This window comes from Diplotaxodon limnothrissa, linkage group LG1, assembly GCF_057381915.1.
Source record: "Diplotaxodon limnothrissa isolate DT_005_m linkage group LG1, D_limnothrissa_male_GT1.1, whole genome shotgun sequence".
Taxonomy (NCBI): Eukaryota; Metazoa; Chordata; class Actinopteri; order Cichliformes; family Cichlidae; genus Diplotaxodon; species Diplotaxodon limnothrissa.
Window position 1 is genome coordinate 42,639,644 of NC_140596.1, and position 22,524 is coordinate 42,662,167.

Genomic DNA, 22,524 nt, shown 5'->3' on the forward strand with positions numbered 1-22,524 from the left:
GCGTTCGACTACTCCGCCTAGGCTGTCGAGCGCAGATCCACTGAGCACAGCACAAGCTAGCAAGACAGAAGCTAAGCTCGTTGCAACATGGCAAATTGAACCTCCCCCACCCTCATTCAGATCTGGCGTTTGGAACTATTTTGGTTTTCATGTGACGTATGACCCTGAAGGTAAGCACGTCATGGACTAAAGTAAAACAGTATGTTGGATGTGCCATGCAATGCTCAATTACATGGGTGGGAACTAGTGCGTTAGCGCAGTTAGCTCGTTCACGTGTTGACGCCATCCAGCCCCACGCATGGGGCGATCCGCGGTAGCTCGTTAACAGAGATTTGCCGTGTTGTGGCGTTAAGGTCATTTCAACGAGATTAACGCTGACAGCACTAGTGGGAACACAACGAATATGACTGCACATTTACTCCGACATCATCCTAGTGCAAAGACAAGTGGAAGCAGACAAAAACAACAAGCACGCATGCTACAAACTTTACCCGAGTCATTTAGACAGCTGTTAGCACAGGATTCTCCTTATGGGGACCTGGTATGTTTAATATGCTGCTGAGAATATAGCCCAGAAGAAGCGTATAGTATAGCTTTTATTTTGGAAAGAGCCATTTCTCTGTAATAAACTCTCTTTTCCAAAGATGAGTGATTCCTCAATCAGATAGATTTTTTTTTTTTGTTGTTGTTTCAGCAACATTAAATTTAAAAACTGTACATTTGAGTTAAAATATATATTTATAATTTTAATAAATGACAAATTAAAAAAGCATGAACATTTTCTTGTATCGAAAAAATTTCGAACCGTGACACCAAAGTATTGAACCGAACCATGAATTTTGTGTATCGTTGCACCCCTACTATCTATCTATCTATTTTAACAATTCTAGTTCATTGTAATGCTAGATGGAAGGTAGTTGATGTAATTGTCCATCTTAAACAACTACAGCACATGATAACAAAACTGTTGTAATTTTAGCCAACATATAGCAACTTATGATAGGGTATATATTTTTTATTTTTCATATGATTACTGTACTTTATTTTGTTCAAAGTTATTTTTTGATTAATTATCTAGTTGTGAGAATTTATCTTTATCAATAAAAACAAGCATTTTGAGTAATGACATTTATGCTACATATTTTTCTAAATAGAAATATGTATGTCCTTTAGCCTAAGTACAGTTATACTCCAAAGTAGATGTATGACTATGTACAGTATGACTGTACAGCCAATGTGAATGTATTGATAACTTTTAGCCTACTTGTGAAGAATGAGAATTACATTTGAATGTTGCTGCAGTCTCCTCCTCTTTTTCTGAATTGTAACCAGCCAAAAGCACATGTCCTTTAAATAAAAAAGAAACTGTGGCTTTGTTCATTTCTTTGCAGGCATTTGTTCAGTGAATATTTCTACATCAGTGTCCTAGCTAGCGAACTCACCTAAGAGGGTTAAATGGGCTGGACAATTAACTGGACCAGCTTCTTTAGTGAAGCCAAATGTGTAAACAGAACAGAACAGCTGTAATGTTGTAGTCCAATGAGCACCTACACATTTTATGTGTAGGTGCTCATTGGACTACAACATTGCATTACAGATTTTCAACTTTTCAACTTATTGAACAGTTGAAAATCTAGCAGAACATTAGTTCTGCTAGATTTTCAACTGAAACAATTCACATACATTCGCTAATCTGTTCCAACTTCCTATCCAACTGATCTCCACTCAGTGTCTTAGACCCAAGCTATTCTGCCAGATACATGTTACTACAGATGAAATTATCAGTCTACTTTTGACTTTACACTTTTTTTAATTCTGTACATTCTGTTCATTTAATTTATTGTAAATATGTAAAATATTAGTCATTTATTACACAAATGGATTAATAATGAATGCATTCCAATGCAATACCCTCACATTTGTTTGAAACTATAAACTTAATTTGAATGTTATCCACCCATTGAATGGCTTTTTCCACGGCCTCTAAAAGTAGCCATACGGGCAGACAGATAATATATTACTGCACAATATGTGCTGAAAGCATGTCCATACTGCGCGCCATGATAGCAACTTTTACAGTTTCATTGACACTTTCAGTAAAATATGAAAAGAAAAAACTTTATTTTTACTTAGAGACACAAAATGAACATATCCAGTATTCATGTTCTGTATAGGTGTTTACTCAACAGACCCCTCTGGCTAACTGGCTTTACTTTTGTCAGTGATCAGGACATCAGTTTCCCCATTCTTAAATACTTCTAAATAAATGGTTGTGTTTTAGATCCTCAATGCAAACCATATCAATCTGCTGGAAACCCAGCTCTAAGCAGGCACCCACTGTGTCGTGTTTCTCTCTCCTTTTACTATCTATTGCTTTGAACTCGGAGCTGCAGTAAACTGTGAAAGTCTGTAAATATTGTTGAGATTTGAACCAGCTTGAAGTGTTAATTGAAAAATTATTGTAATAAAAACAAATTCTTCTGACTGTTAATGGATCTGTGTTTTTCTTATTCCTACACTGCATTCATACCCGAGAACACTTCGCCACTAAAGAGGAAATTCTTCTCAAAAGCAAATTATCCCTCCTGTCAAAATGGCGTGCTTCCACCAACACAATTACACAGCCTTTACTCGTCTTTTAAATTGTGCTGAGGCAGAACTGTCAAAGTTGAATTGCACAGGATGCTGTACTGTAGTAATGTGAGACCCACTGGGAATCTTGGCCATACTGAACATACTCACCAAAAAACATTTCTGTCACTAATTTTCACCAACAGTCTTCTGCCAGGCAGCTTTAAACATAACAACATATGATCTGGACAGTCTACAGCTTTATACTGATGAGTGTTTTGAGTGCGTCATCATGGGGAAACCAAACAAGACAGAGACTCCCTCCAAAAGAACAGGTACTCCATCCACAAAGAAAAGCCGCCAGGAAGACTCCCTGGAACTGGTCTCTCTCCACAGACAGTGACATGGTCGATATTTTGGAATCTATAGATAAAAACCTGTTCAGCTTTGACACAAACCCAGACCACAGCCAGGAACTGAGAGGAAGGGACTTCAACGACCAGTTTCCTAAGGGGATCCTGGAGCAACGCACGGTCCTGATTTGAAATAAGTTGTCCAAGGAGGCTCTCATGATGTCATTGCAGTTGATACGCTATATGTTAAAGTCAACTTTATCGTGACCAGAACACCGCTCCATGGCTGTGCTGATCCTGTGTCGAACGCCTTTTTCTAATTCTCTCTTCGTGTCTATTATAGACATATCTGCCTTTTCCTGTTGTTATTGCTGTTGATTTGAGATCATTTCAGACGTATTCTTGGGTGGCTGGACTGTGTGAGTTATTGCACAATTAAAGCACAGGCACACACACACACACCTTTACACACACACTCAACACTACAAAATGTGTAGTTCATATACTTAATATAAATTTTGGTGATCCCTCCTTTTGTTAATGCCCTTTTCACTTTATTTTTGGATCAGTCTGACACCACACTTATTTGAACTGGAAGAGATTTCAACCTGTTACTTAATCCAGAAATTGACAGGCACAGTAGAGCAATGAGTCAAAGGACCTGGCAGACACTACGACATTCTTAAATAATACATACATGATTTTGGTGTTAGCAATGCTTGGTGTCATACGACTGTAAGGTTTTCTCTGTATGTATTACCGTAGGGTCTGCCTTACAATAAAAAGCTCCTTGAGGCGACTGTTGTTGTGATTTGGCGCTGTGTAAATAAAACTGAACTGAACTGAATTGAGACTTTCAGAACACCTCCACAACTTCACTACTGCTACCGACAATTAGGTACAAACTTTTCCTTTTGGCTTTCAGACTTGGTAAAGCTGCCATGTGTAAGGTAAATATTTTGTATTTGTATACATAAAAATAAACAAGTTAATCAAGTGGGTTTAACACATTAACCTGAATTGAGATTGTAGTTTTGGTTACAAGAGACATTTGTGGAGAAAAACATGAAAATGAGGGGGTAAAATTCTGTTTAATAAACAGGTGAGAAAGAGCCTTTGAGAGGATGTATCTTGGATGACATCAAGATTCCAAAATATCCTCTGCAAGACTTCAAACATGTGTTTGAGCTCTGGTGGATGGCTCAGGTCCAAACAACAGACCATCTCTCCCTGTTCCTCACACCTCAGTGCTCACCACTCATCCGATGCGTGAAACCTGCTGTGAAGACAATTAAAGTGTGGCCAGAGGGGACAGATGCCGTGCTCCAATTCAAAACCACAGACTGGAATACGTTCATCCACACAGACTTGGACCAGTACACCTCATCTGTACTGGACTACATCTCCACGACTACAGACAGTGTCACCACCCAGAAACAGATCACCATGTACCCCAACCAGAAGCTTTGGATGAACTGGACCCGCAATAACGCCTTCAGGTCAGGGATGCACAGGCCTACCATACAGCCAGGGCTAAGCTAAAGAGGAGCTTAAAAAACGCAAAACACCACAACTTTTATGCTTGTTTTGAGCGAGGGAACCCAACAACTGCAACAACTGCAACTAAAGCAGATGTGACTGCAGATTTCATTGAACTTCGTTGCCTTGTACTTGTGACGTGTGCAATGACAATAAAGTTGAATTCTATTCTATTCAGACCAGACACCTGGGCATTGCTAACAAACAAGTGAGGACCAACACATCCTGGATGAAGACATTGATGTCTAACTCATAAGAGTAGCAACATTTCAAACGTTTGAAGGCATGGCAGAGGGGATCTGAAGGCGAACCAGTTTGGTGATAAAGATGAGCTTTATCACCAAACTGGTTCGCCCTCCATCCCTCCCCTGGACCCTGGTGATGGGTCCGGGGGAGGGATGGTCTCAAGCTAGGCAAAGAAGCTGTTGAGCCCCTCTGCTAGTGTGTCAGGGGTTGGGGAAGGAGGATCGGAGGGGGGGCTTTGGCCTTTGAAGCTGGTGACCATAACAGTCCCCGCCAAGTCTCAGGTATAGCACAGAGGCTAACAGTAGCTAATCAAGAGAATACAAATAGATTTCCACACAAAGTCTTTCTCTTTATTATTCACTTGTGAAAAAATACCTGGAGTAAACTAGAAAACAGAACAACAAAGCACACGTTTGAGCTAGCTTTGTTAACTATACAATTACAAAACTTTAATAACTACATTTACTCTTCACTCCTACAGAAATAAATACATTCAGGTCTATAGCTATACCCTTGGCATCAGGGATACAAAAAAGTATTTCTGCAAATGGTAGCTCTGAGGATTAGTTAGCTTTTTCAGGAGTGTGGAGCATGCACAATCATTAGCAACGACAGAGTCACTGTTTTCAAGTACTTATTGGGTGAACACATATAGATCTAGTTGCTCTGAATTTTCTTTGATTCAAATACAACCAACAAGAAGGAATCATGTAACAAACTTGAACATCATATCTTTATATTAACCAAACATTTTTATATTCAAGTAATCAAGCAAATGCCTTAGTTCACAGCTACATCACAGCTAAGAGAGCGTAAAAGGCATTAATATTCAGCCTTTGTGATTAAAAATGATCAGATTGCTAACACAGAGCTTTTGTCTATTTCCTAATAATAAAGCATTTTTATTCTTAATCAAAGCTAAATCAAAATCAAAGTTTGATACATATAAAATTCAGAGATGAAGTTTGAGTGCTAGAAATGCTTGTTTATTGTTTAAGTTTTATTTTGGTGATGTGTGTGTGGGCATGGGCCAGAAAACTCTGCTTTAAGGTCTCACATTCACAGGCAGTGTTTGACCTCTGCCTGCTAAGTGCTCTGCTGTTCTTCAGCAGTTTGAGCATGTGACTTTGTTTTGTCTTACAGGAAGTCATTGATCACCTTCTAATCCCCCACAGGATATTCTTCCCTCTGACCTTTTCAAGGAAGCTCTTCACGTTATTGGGCCTAGTATTTTACTTCTAATGCTTCCCTGTCATTACCAGATGCTTTCAAACATGCTGTTGTGCAACCCATTATTAAAAAGCAAACTCTTGATCCAAATGCTCTTTCTAACTGCAGGCCAATTTCTAAACTTTCTTTTATGTCCAAAATTCTGGAAAAGAGTTGTGAGTCACTTGGATGAGTGATGAAACGTTTCTCCAACTGAAAATGTCCAGATGAACAGAATCAACCTTTTGGAATTTACTTACCTGGATGATTAAGCACGCATCAAGACGTTATTTTATTAAAATTTTAAAATGTTAGCAGCACAAACAAACATTTTTGCAGCACAAACGTTTGACATCAATTTTGTTTGATTCCATTAATATGGGGGGGCTGGTTGACCTCTGATGACCTCTAGAAATTTTTATTAATATCTTTAAAACAGAAGCAGCACAAACGAAAATTTTTGCAGCACAAACCAGCACAAACGTTTGATACCACTTTTGTTGGATTTGAAGAAGGTGGGGGGGCCAACTTCACTCACATCGTCGACTAGCTTTGTTATTACCTCATGGACTGCTCTTTCACCCTCTGTTCAGATCACACTCCTACATGGTTGTGTCCCTCGCAGGAGGACAGATGGCTCCCCAGCCTAACTCGGGCAATGGGGGTATGTGGCAGGGTGTGGTTTGTGGCTCAGCTACAGGGGAGGGGTGGAGCAGTGGGTTGTCAGGGGAACCTGACCCATGTGCCTTCTTGTAACATGCTTGCCCTGTATGAACAGGATGCTGGGACCTGATAGCAGGGTGGTGTGCTGCACTAGAGAGGCAGCTGGCAAACTGTACAAGCAGAAAAGTGAAAAAACACTGGACAGAAAATGTTCAAGTGCCTGTAATGCTGCATGTGTTGGATTCCTTCTATCACAGGAAAACTCCCATGCACCCTCAAATATGCTTGAGAAGATAAAGGGCTGGTCCAGTGATCTTTCAGCAGTAGGCGTCTGAAGCTGTTCATCTGTCCAAATGGTTCGGCTACTTCATTACTGCAGGTTCATACGACAGTACACACTTTAAGCCTTCCTTTGCTTTATTCCATATTCATTTGTGTCAGCATTTCTGCTCTGTCTCAGGGGCTATTCAATTTAAATGCAACATGCTTTGTAATGTCTGTGCACAGCTGGCATTCCTATTTAGGTTTATGCAATGTTATACAAGCCAGCGGATGACATTACTTCATTTCTATTCATGTGCTTTGCTACCAATGTGCAGCAGTGCTGCCGCCCCCCTTTCCTCCTACTTCTCCTCCCATTACCTCTTTTGTGTCCGAGTTAAAATGTTGTGACCTTTTCAGATCATTAAGTCTTCCTGTCTGCCTGTTTTTATGGCCTTTCCCTTTCCCCATACAATTCTGTTTCCCAGCTGCTGGAGACTTTGTGACAAGCTCCAATGAGGAATGTCAAAATTTATATTTCTCCTTAACAGGCTGTAGTTTTCCCAACACATTTTTCTCCCACAGTTAATTATTGGGCCATGCTGGTGACAAAAAGTCTGGTTTCATTACCCCCTTTAAAGTTTATTTAGAAACAGCAAATAATCTTAACCCCAAGGGAATTTATATAAGTGCAGCTCTTCCATTCCTCACATCACAAGGAACAGTAAAATAGTTGTACTTATATGATGACTTTTATTTATCTTTGAGGTCACAAAGGGTTTCTTCCCCTGTATTTTTGTCCAAGAGAAAAAAACAAAACAACAAGAACAAATAAACCCCTTCACTACAATAGGGTCACAATTCACAGAGGAAGTCTGGGCAAAGATAATAAAATAGATTTTTTGAGTTGTAATGATTCAAGGTCTTAAGTTAAAGGTCATGCATCAGAATGTTTTAATAAAAGCAGGCTGACGTCATCATATTGCAGTATGAAAATAGGCAGACAATAGTGTGTTAAAAAAACATACATTTTAGTATGTCCGTTGCCTTTTGGGGGGAGTTGTGCTCTGTTTGGTTTGGGGTTTTTAGTAGAATTGGGGGGTCGGGAAATGGTTTTGTCCAACTTTTGTTTTAGTACATCAACAAAAGAGAAGCAATTTAAGCAAAATTACCAAAATACATGTGGTCATATTTTAGACATGACACTATACTTTTGAAATACTTGAATGATATTCAGAAATCATATTTAATTTCCATTCAATGTAAGGTGAAAAACTGCAGTAAGACTGAGGCTAAAATTTTAATTGAATTAGACAAATGGCTCAAAGCATGAACTGTATATCCGTGGTATCCCACGGTGCTGAGTTTGATGTTTGTCACACTAAAATGTTTCAGATCATCAAACAGATTGAAATATTAGACAAAGACAACACGAGTAAATACAAAATGCAGTTTTCTGAATGAATGTGTTTACTATTAACAGGAAAGAAAATTCAAACCTAGCTCTGCGTGAAAAGCTGATTGCCCATCTTGTTATAACATAGATGAACTGTCTTTGGAAAATCGAGTCTCTAGCCACACACAGACCTGATTACTGCCACACCTGTTCTCAATCAAGAAATCATTCAAATAGGACCTGAATCACAACGTGGAGTAGACGCAGAAACAAGTTTGTTTTTTAAAAAGTTAGAGTGCATCCAGAACCAGGCTTTAAGACTCTGTACAGGTGCAACAAAATCAACCCCAACAGCTACACTTCAGATGGAAATGTGAGAAATGCCTCTTGATATCAGAAGAAAACCATTTTCATTAAATTACTGAGTGAATTTGCAAGGGCATGGACAGGATCACCTCACACAGGAAACACTTAAACCTTGTTGGGAGAAAGAGGTGTATGGGCTCAAACTTCATAAAAACTCATAAATATTTTGTACTTGTACATCAGACTGCGTAGTTATGAACCGAGTTTTGCAACCTTGTAAACCAAAACATCTGAAAATGTTATGTTTGTGCATCTAGACTGTGCGTGTGCAAAAAAGATGTTAAGGTCTATTTACAAATACAAAGCAAAGAAATGTGGGCTCTATCTAATCCAGCGATTTAAGTTACATTTGCTAATGTTTTTGAAGCTTGTAAATAGGTAAGAATAGTTAATAAGTCTACAAAAATGTAAATACAATTCATACTTTCCTTTTTCTCAAGTAACTTGCATGTGCTCCCTCACTGCTAAAGCTTCCATCCAGTTAACAACAGTAGTTAGTGAGGAATAATATCATGGAGGACAATGACAAGTTATTTAGTTACATTAATTTCAATGACTTTTGTTAAGAAACACACAGTGTGATGATGCTTACATTAATTCATTCGACCTTTTTATGTTAAGAATTAGTTGAAACGATGTTTTGTGAACTTTTCCCTCAGAACTGCTGGCTGACACCCACTACTGTGGTTGTCTCAGTGAGCCTGTGTGGAGACAGTGACCAGATAACCAAGCTAATCACACATCATATAAAATACTGGTTGATAAGAAGGCAACATGAAAACATTTTCTAACATCTTTATTTGCTGCTGCTTTCAATTTATTATGATCTGGAAATTAATATTTAATTTTAGACAGTATTACATAAAATACCTTTTAAAAGCTTTTTATGACAAGATAAACAGCCTGGTGACTTCATTTGACAAAGTCGGTCCACTGTGAACTTCAGTTCAACCTGAATTGAAGATGAGCATTCCACATCTGATCACATTCTACAACATCTCGGAAAACTGGCTGGAAATTAAGTCCACTGGAGAGAGCTGCTGAATGAAGAACAAACTAACCAGACAATGCATCTCATAAATGACACATTACTTCTTGACTGTAGCCTTGAGCATATTACCTTAGCTTGTCTCATATCAGGACAACCACAGACTGAAGTGATAACATTGATAATAACGGCATTAATTACGACATCCTTCGAATTTCATCCACTCTAACAATTACAAAACCCTGGTGTTGAATGGAAAGGCCATGTTTAAAGGGTTAGTGGACTTCCTGAGTTCATAGACCAGCCCTAGTGACAACTAGCTATTTTTCATCCTCATACAGTACTTCATCTATGGGCACATCATGGTTATCAACAGGTACTTTTTCACAAAGCTGCTCTTTGAAGGCCAAGGCAATTGTGTAGGGCTTGCCTTTGGGGTGTTTTTTGCAACGCTCCAGGTAGTTATCATAGAAACCCTTCCCTCGTCCCAGTCGGTTCCTGGCGCGGTCAAAGCCCAGCCCTGGCATCAGAATCAGGTCCAGACCTCCTGGATTGTGCAAGTAGACAGTATAATTACTGTTAAAGTTCTCATTGTGTCTGTACATATACATCCTAACTCAAAAATTCAGTTTTTCCTTCCTACATACAGATTAAACAGGAAGTCCTTGTATGTTCCCCTGACAGATTTATGCCCAAGATAATAAAAGCTCTTGGTCCCCATTCAACATTTGCTAAATCGTCTGTCGGGAAACTTGGGGTAACCCTTGATTCCGGTCTCATGTTGGATGTTTATGTCAAGTCTCTGGTTCAGTTTTGCTTCTATCACGTAAGAAACACTGCCAAATCAAGTCCTGTTGTATCACACACTGAACTGTAGATTGGTATTGATGCATTCAGTTCATCACATCTGGATTACTGTAATTCATATTGATTTTTCTGAGAAAAAACTCCCTCTAGGTTGTTCAAAATGCTGCAGCAATGGACCCTGAACTCACATTTCATTCTAAGATTCTGGTTCTGACTTTTAGAGCTCTTCGTGGGCAAGCACCAGCTTACATTATTGTAATTCTACACTCTGTGTCCCTAGCAGGGCCCTGAGATCATGTAATCAGGGCCTACTTGTTACAAGGCTGAGAGCTAAGGTAGACAGAGCTTTTGCCACTGTGGCCCCCAGACTCTAGATTTCCCTTCCCCTAAGCTTGAGATCTGTCGATTCATTAGTCTCTTAAAAAAACAACCAAAAACTAATTTTTTGCGTTTGGTTAACTTTTTGAATCATTACTGAAGACAAATGTAGGCTTTCAGCACACATTGACCCAAACATTTTTCGTTTTAACAGACTTAGTAATTGTTATTTGGTTGTTTTTATTGTCTTCTTGTTTTAGTCCCTCTTTTTATTTTATATATTTTATTTTATTGCATCGTAGTTGTGCATCGAATTGCAAAGGGTTCAGTTGCTAAAGTAAATAGTGAAGGAGGTAAAGGACAACCTTTGAAGGCCAACGCCTCTAGGAACGGGGTAATCAATTTAGTTTTTTTATATACATCAGTTGGTGCAACTTTTTTTCCCTGTTTTCATCCTGTTTATGGCTGTTTCTGTTTCTTCCTTGCTAATCACTTGTTACAAGTGGTGCGCATCTCCCTTTTCTATAAAAGCAAAGAAATTTTTTTGGTTTTGCCATTTCCATTTCCTGTTTCTATTTCAGTAATGTATAGTTTTGCATAGTACATTCTGCAGAATCAGAATACTTTATTAATCCCGAAGGAAATTAGGGTTACAGCAGGCAGCACGCTAATGGCGCATGCGCACTTACAAAGGAACCTTCTGACCAACTTTACACAAACATCACATTGGGGAGACTTGTCAGAAAGGTAGGCTGATAGGAAAAAACAACGAAAATACATAACATAAACATAAATGTCCTGATTTTTAAAAATCTGATATTAGATCTTAATATAATGTTCTGAAATGCCCTGCAAAATAAACTGCGTTACTCAAACCACGTATACTCTGTGGTTTAGAGCAGGATAAACACGTTAGCTTGCAATACTGTGGTGAATTCAAAGTAAAGCACTGTCTTGAACTGGTGTGCAGTGGCTGTGGTGTTCATGGTTCAAGGTTCTTTATTTGTCACATGCATAGTTATACAAGTATAACACACATTGAAATGTAACCTGACACGCTCCTCGACATGTGCAAATATAGTGGGGGGGGGGGGGGGGGGGGGGGGGGGGGAGAACATTATATATATATATATGGTATATGTATGGTCGGGGTTAGGTTACATCAAGTGTAACAGAGAATTTGATTTGAAAGTTGAATTTTAGACCACCCACATTCAGTGTAACAATTGGTTAGTATTAAGGTGTGTCTGCCCCTATTGCTCTTATTAATAAAAGTGTCTTGTGTGTGTGCATGCTAACCTGAAGCCAATGCTTCCTCTCTGCTGTTATCTTCCTTAGCAGGTTGTCGGATATTCCAGGAGGTCAGAGGCAGCGTCTCTATGTCCTGCAGACTGTTGACCTTCAACATGTCCATATGACTGCTAGTGCTCTCATATCTAGGAATGAAGCAGCTTTTACCACACTTAAACATGTCCTTGATGATTTCCTGAGTATTTAATTCATCCTTCATACTCAGAAACACAGCAATCCGCTGAGAGGACATGTACTTGGGGTGACTGAACAACTGAAAGAAAATGCAGATGAAGAGAAAATCAAGGTTCTGAATCCTTAATCTTCCATGAGTAAATTAATTTATTAATTTAATTGAAAATACCCTGTAAATCTGAATGCTCAAAAGAATTAAATAAATTAACTAATGTGAAATTATTTTTTAAAACTCAAAAAGCTCAAGTTTATCTAACATTTTCTTACATTTGAGTTAATTCAACGTATTATTTTTGACCAACTTAACTTGTTGGGCCACTCTTTGCGACTTGCAAATAAGGACTTGCTACTATCATTTATATCATTTAATTTTACTTATTTATTTCACTCCTATAGCAGTAATCTTTAGAAGGTTTTTGGGTCTAAGATACACTGCCAGTAAAAAGTTTAGACACTTTTTTCTTTAATTTTTAGGACTATTTACATTGTAGATTCTCACTAAAGTCATCAAAACAGTGAATGAACACATATGGAATTATGTAGTAAAAACAAAAGTGTGAACGCAGATAAATGGCCTACAGAGTTGCAGAATGGGATGAGTTTCACCTTGGGTGTGTTGTCCATTACTATGAGAAAAAATCAGTCCTTGTACAACCAAGAGCTTTGTTTACATTGGCAGCAATAAGTTGGACTTGTTCCAGTGGGTGTTGGACTCCGCCTAGGCTGCCCTTTGTCACTGATTCTGTTCATAATTTTTATAGACAGAATTTCTAGGTGTAGCCAAGCCAGGGCCAAGGCCAGGCTTCCGGGTATCTCCCATTGGGAGGAGGCCCCGGAGCAGACCTCCATGTCAGGTTCCACGTTTTAGCCATTTCTGGATAATGCAGCAGTTTTTCACACAGGTCCATGTAAGTTTGGATCCCCCCCCCCCTTAATAATAAACACCTTTATTACAAACTGCATTTTGTGTTTGTTTGTTGCACAGTGTATTGCTAGATAAAGGTCCAGCTGCTGAATTTTCAGACAGAGAAAGGAGTGAAGGATGTAACGTAAAGACTGCTCAGTGACACTTGATAAACTACCAATTTATCAAGTGTACCAATTAAAATGACCTGGAAGGCCATAATTTTTAAACAGATACTCGATCCGTGTGTAGCGGCAGGTTAGCGGCTCACAGCCTGTCCACTAAGAAAATCGACTGTAGCTGACATTAGAAATGATTGTGAGCTGTTAGCATGTTCCCCACACTGAGCCACTAAAACAGATCTTTGTGTTACTCCACCTGCTAAATCTGATGACTGTTGTCATTTTCCTGTTTAGGTGTGGAAGCAAAGTCACCCCCAACTATTTTTTTCTATTCCCTTATTGCTTGTGTCATAAATAAACGTTTCAAAATAAGTACATTCATTAGCATTAGAATTTAGATTTACATAACAGTTCTATTTTCTTATAAACATTATTTTTGTTTTACAGTAATATATGAGAAGGTCTAGCTACCAGTGCGTGAAAGTAGTTGGTGGAAGTGTCCTTTTTAAACTTTCTTACTTTTGTACATTTCAGAGCTTGCACCTTTTCACTTTTACTTCAGTAAAGACGTTGAATAAGTACTTCAGCTTTTGCTGGAATCATTTTTTAACACTAGCATCTTTACTTCTACTTAAGTACAGCATGTCTGTGCTTTTGCCACATCTGTATACACATGTTTTTGCATATATGTAAAAATGGCAATCTTCTTTTTCGGCGAAGTCTTTATAATACTCGCAGAAATGTTAGAATCTGGGGATGCAACATCTGAGACACACAGACTGGTTTCCATGAACATTTCCATGAACATTTCCTTACCTTCTGTGAAACGACCAGAGACTGCCGTCGTTTCTCGTCGTCCGTCACTGTGGCAACCCGTCGCTTTACTTCTTTCCTCAGGGCTTGCTTTGCTGCTCGCAATGCGGCCATTCTAACATTTAATTAAGCCAAAGGAAAAGAGATGATTTACATTGCGTTTGAGCACGTCTACTGGCAAAACCTTTGGTGCCGAGTTGTGTAACAGGCGGGATTTCGACATCTATTCTGCTTCATGCAACTGTCCCAACATTAAACACTAACAGGCTTATCAACACAAGACTGGCACTGTGACGAGTAAACGAAGTAAAATCAGGACGGCCCTGAACCGTAAAAGATCCGTAAACGTTACAGTAAAGCTGTGGTGGACACCACTACCGAACATGTTTCTTCGTTTGTATTTTAAACGTACTTCGTCCTCGTTTTTGCCACGTTGCTGCCCCCACGAGTGTTGGAATGTCATCATCACTGCGTTTTTTTATACTTACAGTTAAACAGTGACGACGTATAAGGGTGCGCGCGCATACTTCTGATGACGTAGCCACTATCGACTAGGGCCGTTTTTTTTTAAATGAACTTTATTTAGAACAATAACAATGACAATCTCAAAGAGACAAGCCACAAATCAATCAGAACAGAATCACATCTCCTGTACACCACAATGAAATCGACAATAACTGAAAGTAAACATACATACATACACACACATATATATACATATATATGCATATACACATGCATACATACACATCCATATTCACACATCTACATAATAATAAAATAAAAAGACGAATAACCAATACAAAAATAAATAACAATAAAAAAAGAATGAAAAACAAGGAACAGAAATAAAGACGACAAGGGGGATCATAAAATCTCTAAAAGTGAGGTTCCATAAACAAGACACATAACTTAAATAAGGGGCTAAGAAAAATCAAACTCTTCTAAAAATCTATGCAATTTGATTGCTTGGGGCTGACTAGGGCCGTTTGTTTGTTTGTTTGTTTGTTTGTTTTTTTCCAAAATATTAAACTTTATTAAGAAACAGTATACAGAACATGTATACAATCAGAACAAAATTAACATATGCCAGGGGGTGTAATACAAAGAATTACAAACATTCAAATAATTTGTAATTACTACAAATAGTAATAGTTTCCATAGCCTTTTTGTTAAGTGATCCACTAATCAATTTTATGTAACATAAAACATCATTATAGTAATGTTTAAAATTAGGTTTTTTGTTACTGTATTTGCATTTGTGAAAATAAAATTTAGCTAAGATAACTAACAAGTTTATTATAAAGTAAACATCTTCTTTTTTTTGCCTTCGAAAGAAACAAAATACAACATTTTCCCGTTTCACAGTAAAGTCTTTGTAGAGATGTCCAGCAATGAATCTACTGAAGTCTTTCCAAAATGTTCTAGCGTATGAACAGATCCAGAAGAGGTGCTGCAGTCTCAGGATGGCTTCCACAAAATCCACAGCTCACATTTATGTCCCTTTTGAACTTCGTCATGTAATGATTAGCAGGATAAAATTCATGCAGTATTTTAAATGAGACTTCCTTCACTTTATTCGTTACCAGATACTTGTTAGGAATTGTCCATACTCTTTTCCAGTTAATGTCACTGACAAAGAAATTCCAGTAAGAGACCACATGTGGGACAGTTAGAGATTCTGTCCTGAACAAAGCACGGATATTCTTATTACTTTTACTGTGGTTTGTTAGACAGATTCTTCCTATGTGTGAATCTAAAGGGTTGGGGAGAGAAACAGATGATATGCAAGGTTGAATACCTTTAAAAAGCATTATAATACCCGTAGGTATTGCATCAAATAATATGGCATATTCTTTGGGTGTGGCTGGAAATTTATAGGTGTTTAATACGCGCATGTTCTCGTAACAATGCAACTAACTGTTTGCTCTTCATTCAGTGAAGTGAGCATCACACGCTGCTCATATAAAACATATTCTGACAAACAGCCGCACAGCTGAGGAGCCTTTTTTTCAGAAACTTGAAGGATAACTTCCCAAAGTCTGACCTGCATCGGACCATCCGCTCAGTGTCCGTGGTTACCATGGTTACTGCAGAAGCTGCTATGAATTAAACAGTTGTCCCTGAGATAACTTACCGGAGACATGAATGTTTGTTTTTCCATTACAAAAGAATTGGATGACTTGGATAACTTATAGGAGTATCAGACTCCACGTGCCATGTCCTCGGAAATCTGGACTCGTGTGGATTTTTCAAGGACAAACTGGTAAGAGTCGCACACCACTATACTGAAATAAAGAAGCTATTACTGAAATACACGTGCTATATTATAAACTATGATATAAAACTTAAGGTTTAGTTATAAAGGACACCTTCCTACCTTTAGTCTTATTCATGAGCAGCATCAGTTGTCTTCTAACATCCAAGAGTCTGCACGATGTGTTTCATAGGTCCTAACTAGAGATGGACGGTCCGATACTGACCTAAATTACTGGATCGAATATCGGAGAGAAATAAAAAATGTAATCCGATCCATTAAATATCAAAAAAGCACCTCACAAAACTTGCGACCTGGCGTAACTCGGCTCATAACCGTAGCACGTTGGAGCATTATGCATCAAGTGATAGAGCGGCTGTGGCGTGCGGGACCTGTCACGGTCTGGTTGAGCATTTGGAGCCTCGCCACCAAACCGGCATTTCATCTCCAAGAAAGTGATCCCAGAGAGAAGTAAAGCAAATGTTTGTAAAGCATTCCAGCGTTAAGCTTAACAACTGATATATGGAGCGACTGCCTCTTCTCTCCCCCTCCCTCTCCTGCTGCTACTTAAATCATGAAACTGATTAATGATCAGCTGATCGGCTTTTCTGTCGCGAGTCCGTCTCTCTTGTTTGTTCGTGCCAGAAAGAGGAAACAAGCGGCTGAACAACAGCAGCACGTTTAAGCTTGATAATCTGTTGTTAGAATTTATTTAACATTACTTTCTACACCAGGATCTTTTTCTACGTAGCTGACGGCTGTAACTGTGCAGGGGCGGATCTAGCAAAGTTTAGCCAGGGGGGCCGATAGGGCATGAACAGGGAAAAGGGGGGCACAAATATATACTTTTCTTTCTTATTCTCTTTTAAAATGTCTCGCTTTTAATAAATAATTATCTGAATCTTACACCCAAAATTTTAATCTGATGTAAAAAGTATAGAAGACCATTACTGTATATAGTAACTATTAAGTCTAATATACCCTAGTAAGCTATAGTACTTTTTCCTTTGGGAAGGTACCACCTGTGCATTCTGCAATTCTGTTGAAGAAAGATGTTGAATCTATTTAAATATTGTAGAAAAATAATTGATTTCTGTGCATTTTTTTTACACTGCATCAAATTAAAGTTGATTACGTCGATTAAGCATCATGAGGTGGGGGGTGGTTCCCTTTTTTTATTTATTTTTTGCTGGGAGTTTGCAACCCTATTAGTTAGGTTGCTTACTCTTTTAAATACCAGAATAGGGAGGATGGAGTAGGTTTAAGTTTATTAGATTCATCAGTTTTGCTGAACTATGAAATATTTTCGGTGCAGTGTATTTTTTGCATACAGGTATAACAAAATAGCATTAGTGTTTTTTTTAAACTTGAGTTTGGACCCATACAAAATGCAGCAAGATATTAAAAAAACAGTTTTATTGATTATAAAACACACTATATTGGATTCATATCGGTATCTGCCGATATCCAAATTTATAATATCAGTATCGGACATAAAAAAGTGGTATTGTGCCATCTCTAGTCCTAACATGAGGATCCCAGAACCAAAAAATAACCCAAAGGGTTAAAAAGATTTCCACATTGATGCAGATGATGTATATGATTGTGGGACTTGTATAAAAAAAATGTATATGCCATATTTGTCTGTGAAGGTTCTCAGTCATCCAGGTCATCGTAGTCAAAGGAGCTTGCAAAGAAAAGCGTCTGGACTTCTTTAAGCTGCTTGAAGACGTTTCACCTCTCATCCTAGAAGCTTCTTCAGTTCTAAGGTCAAATGGCGGAAAGTCCCAGATTTAAACCCAGTGGGAGTATCCCCCCAAAGAGGGACAAAAGGACCCCCCGATGATCCTCTAATCATGGTGTGAAAATGGGTGTGGGTCCCAATCAGCCAGGGTTTCAGGTGAGCTCATTGTGAAACCTGGCCCCACCTTATCATGCAATTTCCTGAGGTCAGATGGCCCAGGAAGTGAGTGGGCGTTAAGGCGTCTGGGGGAGGGAACTCAAAACTGGATTATAGATGGCAGACAGTTGGTGTCGTAAACCACCCTCTGTTCAAAGACGTTCGCTCACAGTGAACGTAAATGGCTTCTTTCACTCCTCTTTCAAACCATCTGTCCTCTCTGTCCAAAATGTGAACATTGGCATCCCATTTCACCGAAACAATAACATAGCGCACAGTGTGACGTCAAAAAAGGCACACACATTTGACGCTGCGCTTGTCTGGAGGAACGGAGTTTTCGAAAATCTCCACCCTGGCAGGTGGTTTCAAAAATCTCAGTTTTCAGTGACCAAAAACGCCATTTACGTGTGGACTAAAGGTGCAAAAATATGGGTTTTCAAAAATACCCGGGTACATGTGGATGTGTGGACAAAGCCTAAGGCTTTTCGTTTGAAAACGCATCCTTTTCTCTCCGTTTTGGCCTCCCATCCACACTGAGATGGCGTTTTCACAGATGGAAAACACAGCGTTTTGAAAACACATACATTTCAAAAGGGTGCTTTCCGTGGCAGTGTGGACAGCGAAAATGGAGACTTTCTAAAACGATGACGCATGATGCAGTCATGTGATCAATTAAACTAAGGCTACGTTCACACTGCAGGCAAAGCGCATCAAATCCGATTTTTTTTTGACCCTATGCCACCCATATCCGATCATGGTATGACAGTGTGAACGGCACAAATCCGATATTTTCAAATCCGATTTGGGTCACTTTCGTATGTGGTACTGAATCCGATACATATCTGATGTTTTAGAAAGCGACTGCTGTTTGAACGGTCAAGTCGCATTAAATCCGTCTTTTACGTCACTGACACAAGACAGACGCCAATTATCAGCGCCGGGGAAGCGCCTGAGAAGACATCGCGAACGCTTCCTGGCCATCCCGTGTAGATGTTAGTGAAACTGTTGGAAAGACAACGTGAACATTTTATTTGTACTGTATAATCTGCAGATTCTGACAGAAATCTGCAGCTATCCTTTGAAGCACCGCTCCTCTCTAAAACAGCAATAAGGATCATTATTAGGTTATTTACATTATTATGTAAATAACAAAATAACTTAAAGCAAAATTTGGGAAACGTAAAGTCCGAAGTCTTTCTATTAAGGGCCATCAGTCAAACAATATTGTTTGCTTTGGGTCTAAACAGAGCGCGTTGTGTATGACGTCTTCTTTTGCGCATGCGGGCCGCATCGAGCGTTCACACTAGAGCACGTTTGCTGTCGCATTTTATTTGTAGTGTGAACAAGCAGACAAAAAAAATTGGATTTGATCAAAAAATCGGAATTGAGCATTAAGACCTGCGGTGTGAACGTAGCCTAAGATAGCGGAGGGCATTATACAGCAGTGGTTTTGTTTGCTCTCAATTTTGACAGCCTATTAAAGATTAATATCAGTCTGTACATGCTCCAAATAGCTTTTCTTCAAATTCTTTAACTTTCACTCGCTTTTGCAACTTTGTACTTTTGTGTTACTTGCAGCAACAACTCCACCTCATTGTTATTCCATTTAAAAAACTCGGTGCTTTTCCTCAACATTTTGCTGCGACGTTTCAAAAAGCCGGAAAGTAAATAAGCGGCAGACAGAAATGAGGCAGGTCAAATCATCTTGGGTTTCACATATGAGCAGTACTGGAACGTCAGCGTTTTCGGCTGTTTCAATGTGGACGCACAACTCTGTGAAAATGACTGAAAACGCTACTGTGGACGCGGAGCGTTTTCACACACGAAAACGCCTTTCAAATCTATCCGGGCTACTATTAAAAACCAAAACAAACAAACAAACAAACAAATAAAAAAAAACATTAAAAGTCACAAAAACCTACAAGGGCACTTAACACCACACACAGTCAAACAAAATACACAAAAAAGTATTAAACAGAAAAAAGTATACAATCCTAGTAATTTGCACCCCCACAGGTGAACTGCTGCCTGAGCCAAATGTAGTTGTTGTGATATTTGATCCCAGCGCACTCCAAAAAGGAATGTAGAATAGTTCTGTGGCGACTGAAACAAGTCAAACATCGCTGTAAACAACCATCAAAACGCACGGGCAGGGGATCACGAAAGCCCGACTACTTGGGCACAACAATTATAAACCGTCTCACAAAATAAAACTGTAGACAGGAAAAGATAGCAGTTCCTTAAAGGATGGGCCCAAAACAGCGGCTGCTGCAGGCGTTTCCCTCATCCTGACACATATCTTTATATTTTGCTGGGCAAATTTGGTTACCAGGAACAGTAATTTCTTGACAAATGTGCAATCATACAGGTGTGGTGAAAAGTTTAGATTCACTCCTTATGGGTATGAGTGTTATGGGAATTTGGGTTTTTAATGATTTAGCTGAACTGTTTTTTGTTTTTTTTTACCTGAATGGTATGATTGTACAGTATTGTATCTTTAATGACTTTAAAAAGTAAGAATTGGGTGCACACGTTTTTAATTTACTGAGGAGAACAAACGGCTATATGGCAGCTGTGTCACTGACAACTGACAATCTAAATGTTCTTGCTTAACAATGACTGTAAAAAAATCAACATTGATCAGAAACTTTTATTCCTCATTTATGCAAACAGATTGAAAATTGGAATTATTTCAAATATACAGTTATGTTGTTTAAAACTGTTCACTATAAATGAGTTTTTAGCTTCAGCCTAAACTGAAAATGTATACACAATCTGAAGACAAATAAAACAAAGCTCAAAATCAAGATCTTTTTTTTAATTTTTTGTTTTTTATTATTTGTTGGTAATAATTTCATGTGGTCTTTAGTGAACAGTTCCACAAGTTCTTGTTACTCTTCTGGGCTTTTAAATAAAGTGAGTAATCTTCTTTGTAACGCCAGGTAAACTTTAGCGTACACATGAAAACATCCTAGAGAAGATATTTGGTCTCTTAAATGGTGCATTTCTTATGAAACTTTTGACAATCTCTTTGTCAACATTTCGGTGGCCAATTTTCATTAACTGCATGACAGTGTTTGGATATTTCCACTTATCCTGGAGTTCATTGTATACTGCCACGCTGACCTCTTCAATGTCCTCCAAGGAGATTTTGAGCTTTTGGGACACAATTTTAGCCCAGACTTTTTGGGCAAGCCTCTGTTTAATGGCTTCATCAGCCCCTAGAGGCAATTTCCCTGCTTCATTTGTATTGCTCATTGCGTGCATAACCAGATCTCTAGCAAAGCGTTCCACAAGTTCTCTGTACTCGTCTCGGTTTTTAGATAAAGTGAGTATTCTTTTGGGTAATGCCAGCAGATGTCTGGTGAATGTTGGGACAGTAATATCATCCTCAAGCTCTTCCTTCAGACTTGAAATCAAATCTTTTTCCTTGCACTTATGCACTTTACAAAGATTGGTGAAAATGGCTTTCGCCATACTGGGCAGCCTCTTTGGACATAGATCCAAATGTTTTCCCTCAATTTCAGGCCAGATTTTCTCAAGCAGACGATAACAGTTGGGAATCCTTGTGGAGTCTTTGTGTTTAGAGGAGACTTTCTCTAAGGCCCGTGAAACTACCAACTGAGTAAGTGCATAAACAAACATTTTTTCTGCAGACACATCATCAGATGCCAGACTGATGACAGAAGAAGAATCAACTTCTGACTCATGTACAGCTGGAATCACAGGCTTTTCCACGGGACAAGCTTCTATTTTGTCCCAGTGTTTTGTATCAGCTGTGGGCTTTTTCTCCATACAGCTTTTCTTTGGTTCTGCTGTGGCTTGGGATTGTGTGTCCACATGCTGAAGACTTGCACTGGCCTCTGTCTCCAGTTCCGGAGTTTCGGTTTTCTTATCATCACCACAGTTGTCTACAGATATTTCTGTAACCATGTCTTCCTTTGCTGGTGTTACCCCTGTTTTCTCATGGGAATCAGCGTCCACTGACTCAAGACACTCCTCTGTCAGTGTGGACACCGGAGCTCCCTTCTCCATGGTTGTCTCTGTTGCATCCACTAACATGGAGCAAAGTGATGTTGTGGCAGGTATGTCTGCTCCGGTGTCCACATGCTGAAGACTTGCACTGGCCTCTGTCTCCAGTTCCGGAGTTTCGGTTTTCTTATCATCACCACAGTTGTCTACAGATATTTCTGTAACCATGTCTTCCTTTGCTGGTGTTACCCCTGTTTTCTCATGGGAATCAGCGCCCACTGACTCAAGACACTCCTCTGTCTGTGTGGACACCGGAGCTCCCATCTCCATGGTTGTCTCTGTTGCATCCACTAA

General features: G+C 39.0%; 1 protein-coding gene across 1 annotated transcript; it reads right to left on the minus strand.

Annotated features, from left to right (window-relative positions):
• Positions 1–9,401: 9,401 nt before the first annotated feature.
• Positions 9,402–14,430, minus strand: mthfs (5,10-methenyltetrahydrofolate synthetase (5-formyltetrahydrofolate cyclo-ligase)). The gene is made up of 3 exons (XM_085358895.1): positions 14,045–14,430; positions 12,017–12,281; positions 9,402–10,139 (listed from the first exon to the last, which is right to left on the minus strand). Exons 1-3 carry the CDS (start codon positions 14,153–14,155, stop codon positions 9,913–9,915), a joined length of 603 nt encoding a protein of 200 aa, XP_085215021.1. The 5' UTR covers positions 14,156–14,430; the 3' UTR covers positions 9,402–9,912.
• Positions 14,431–22,524: the final 8,094 nt, after the last annotated feature.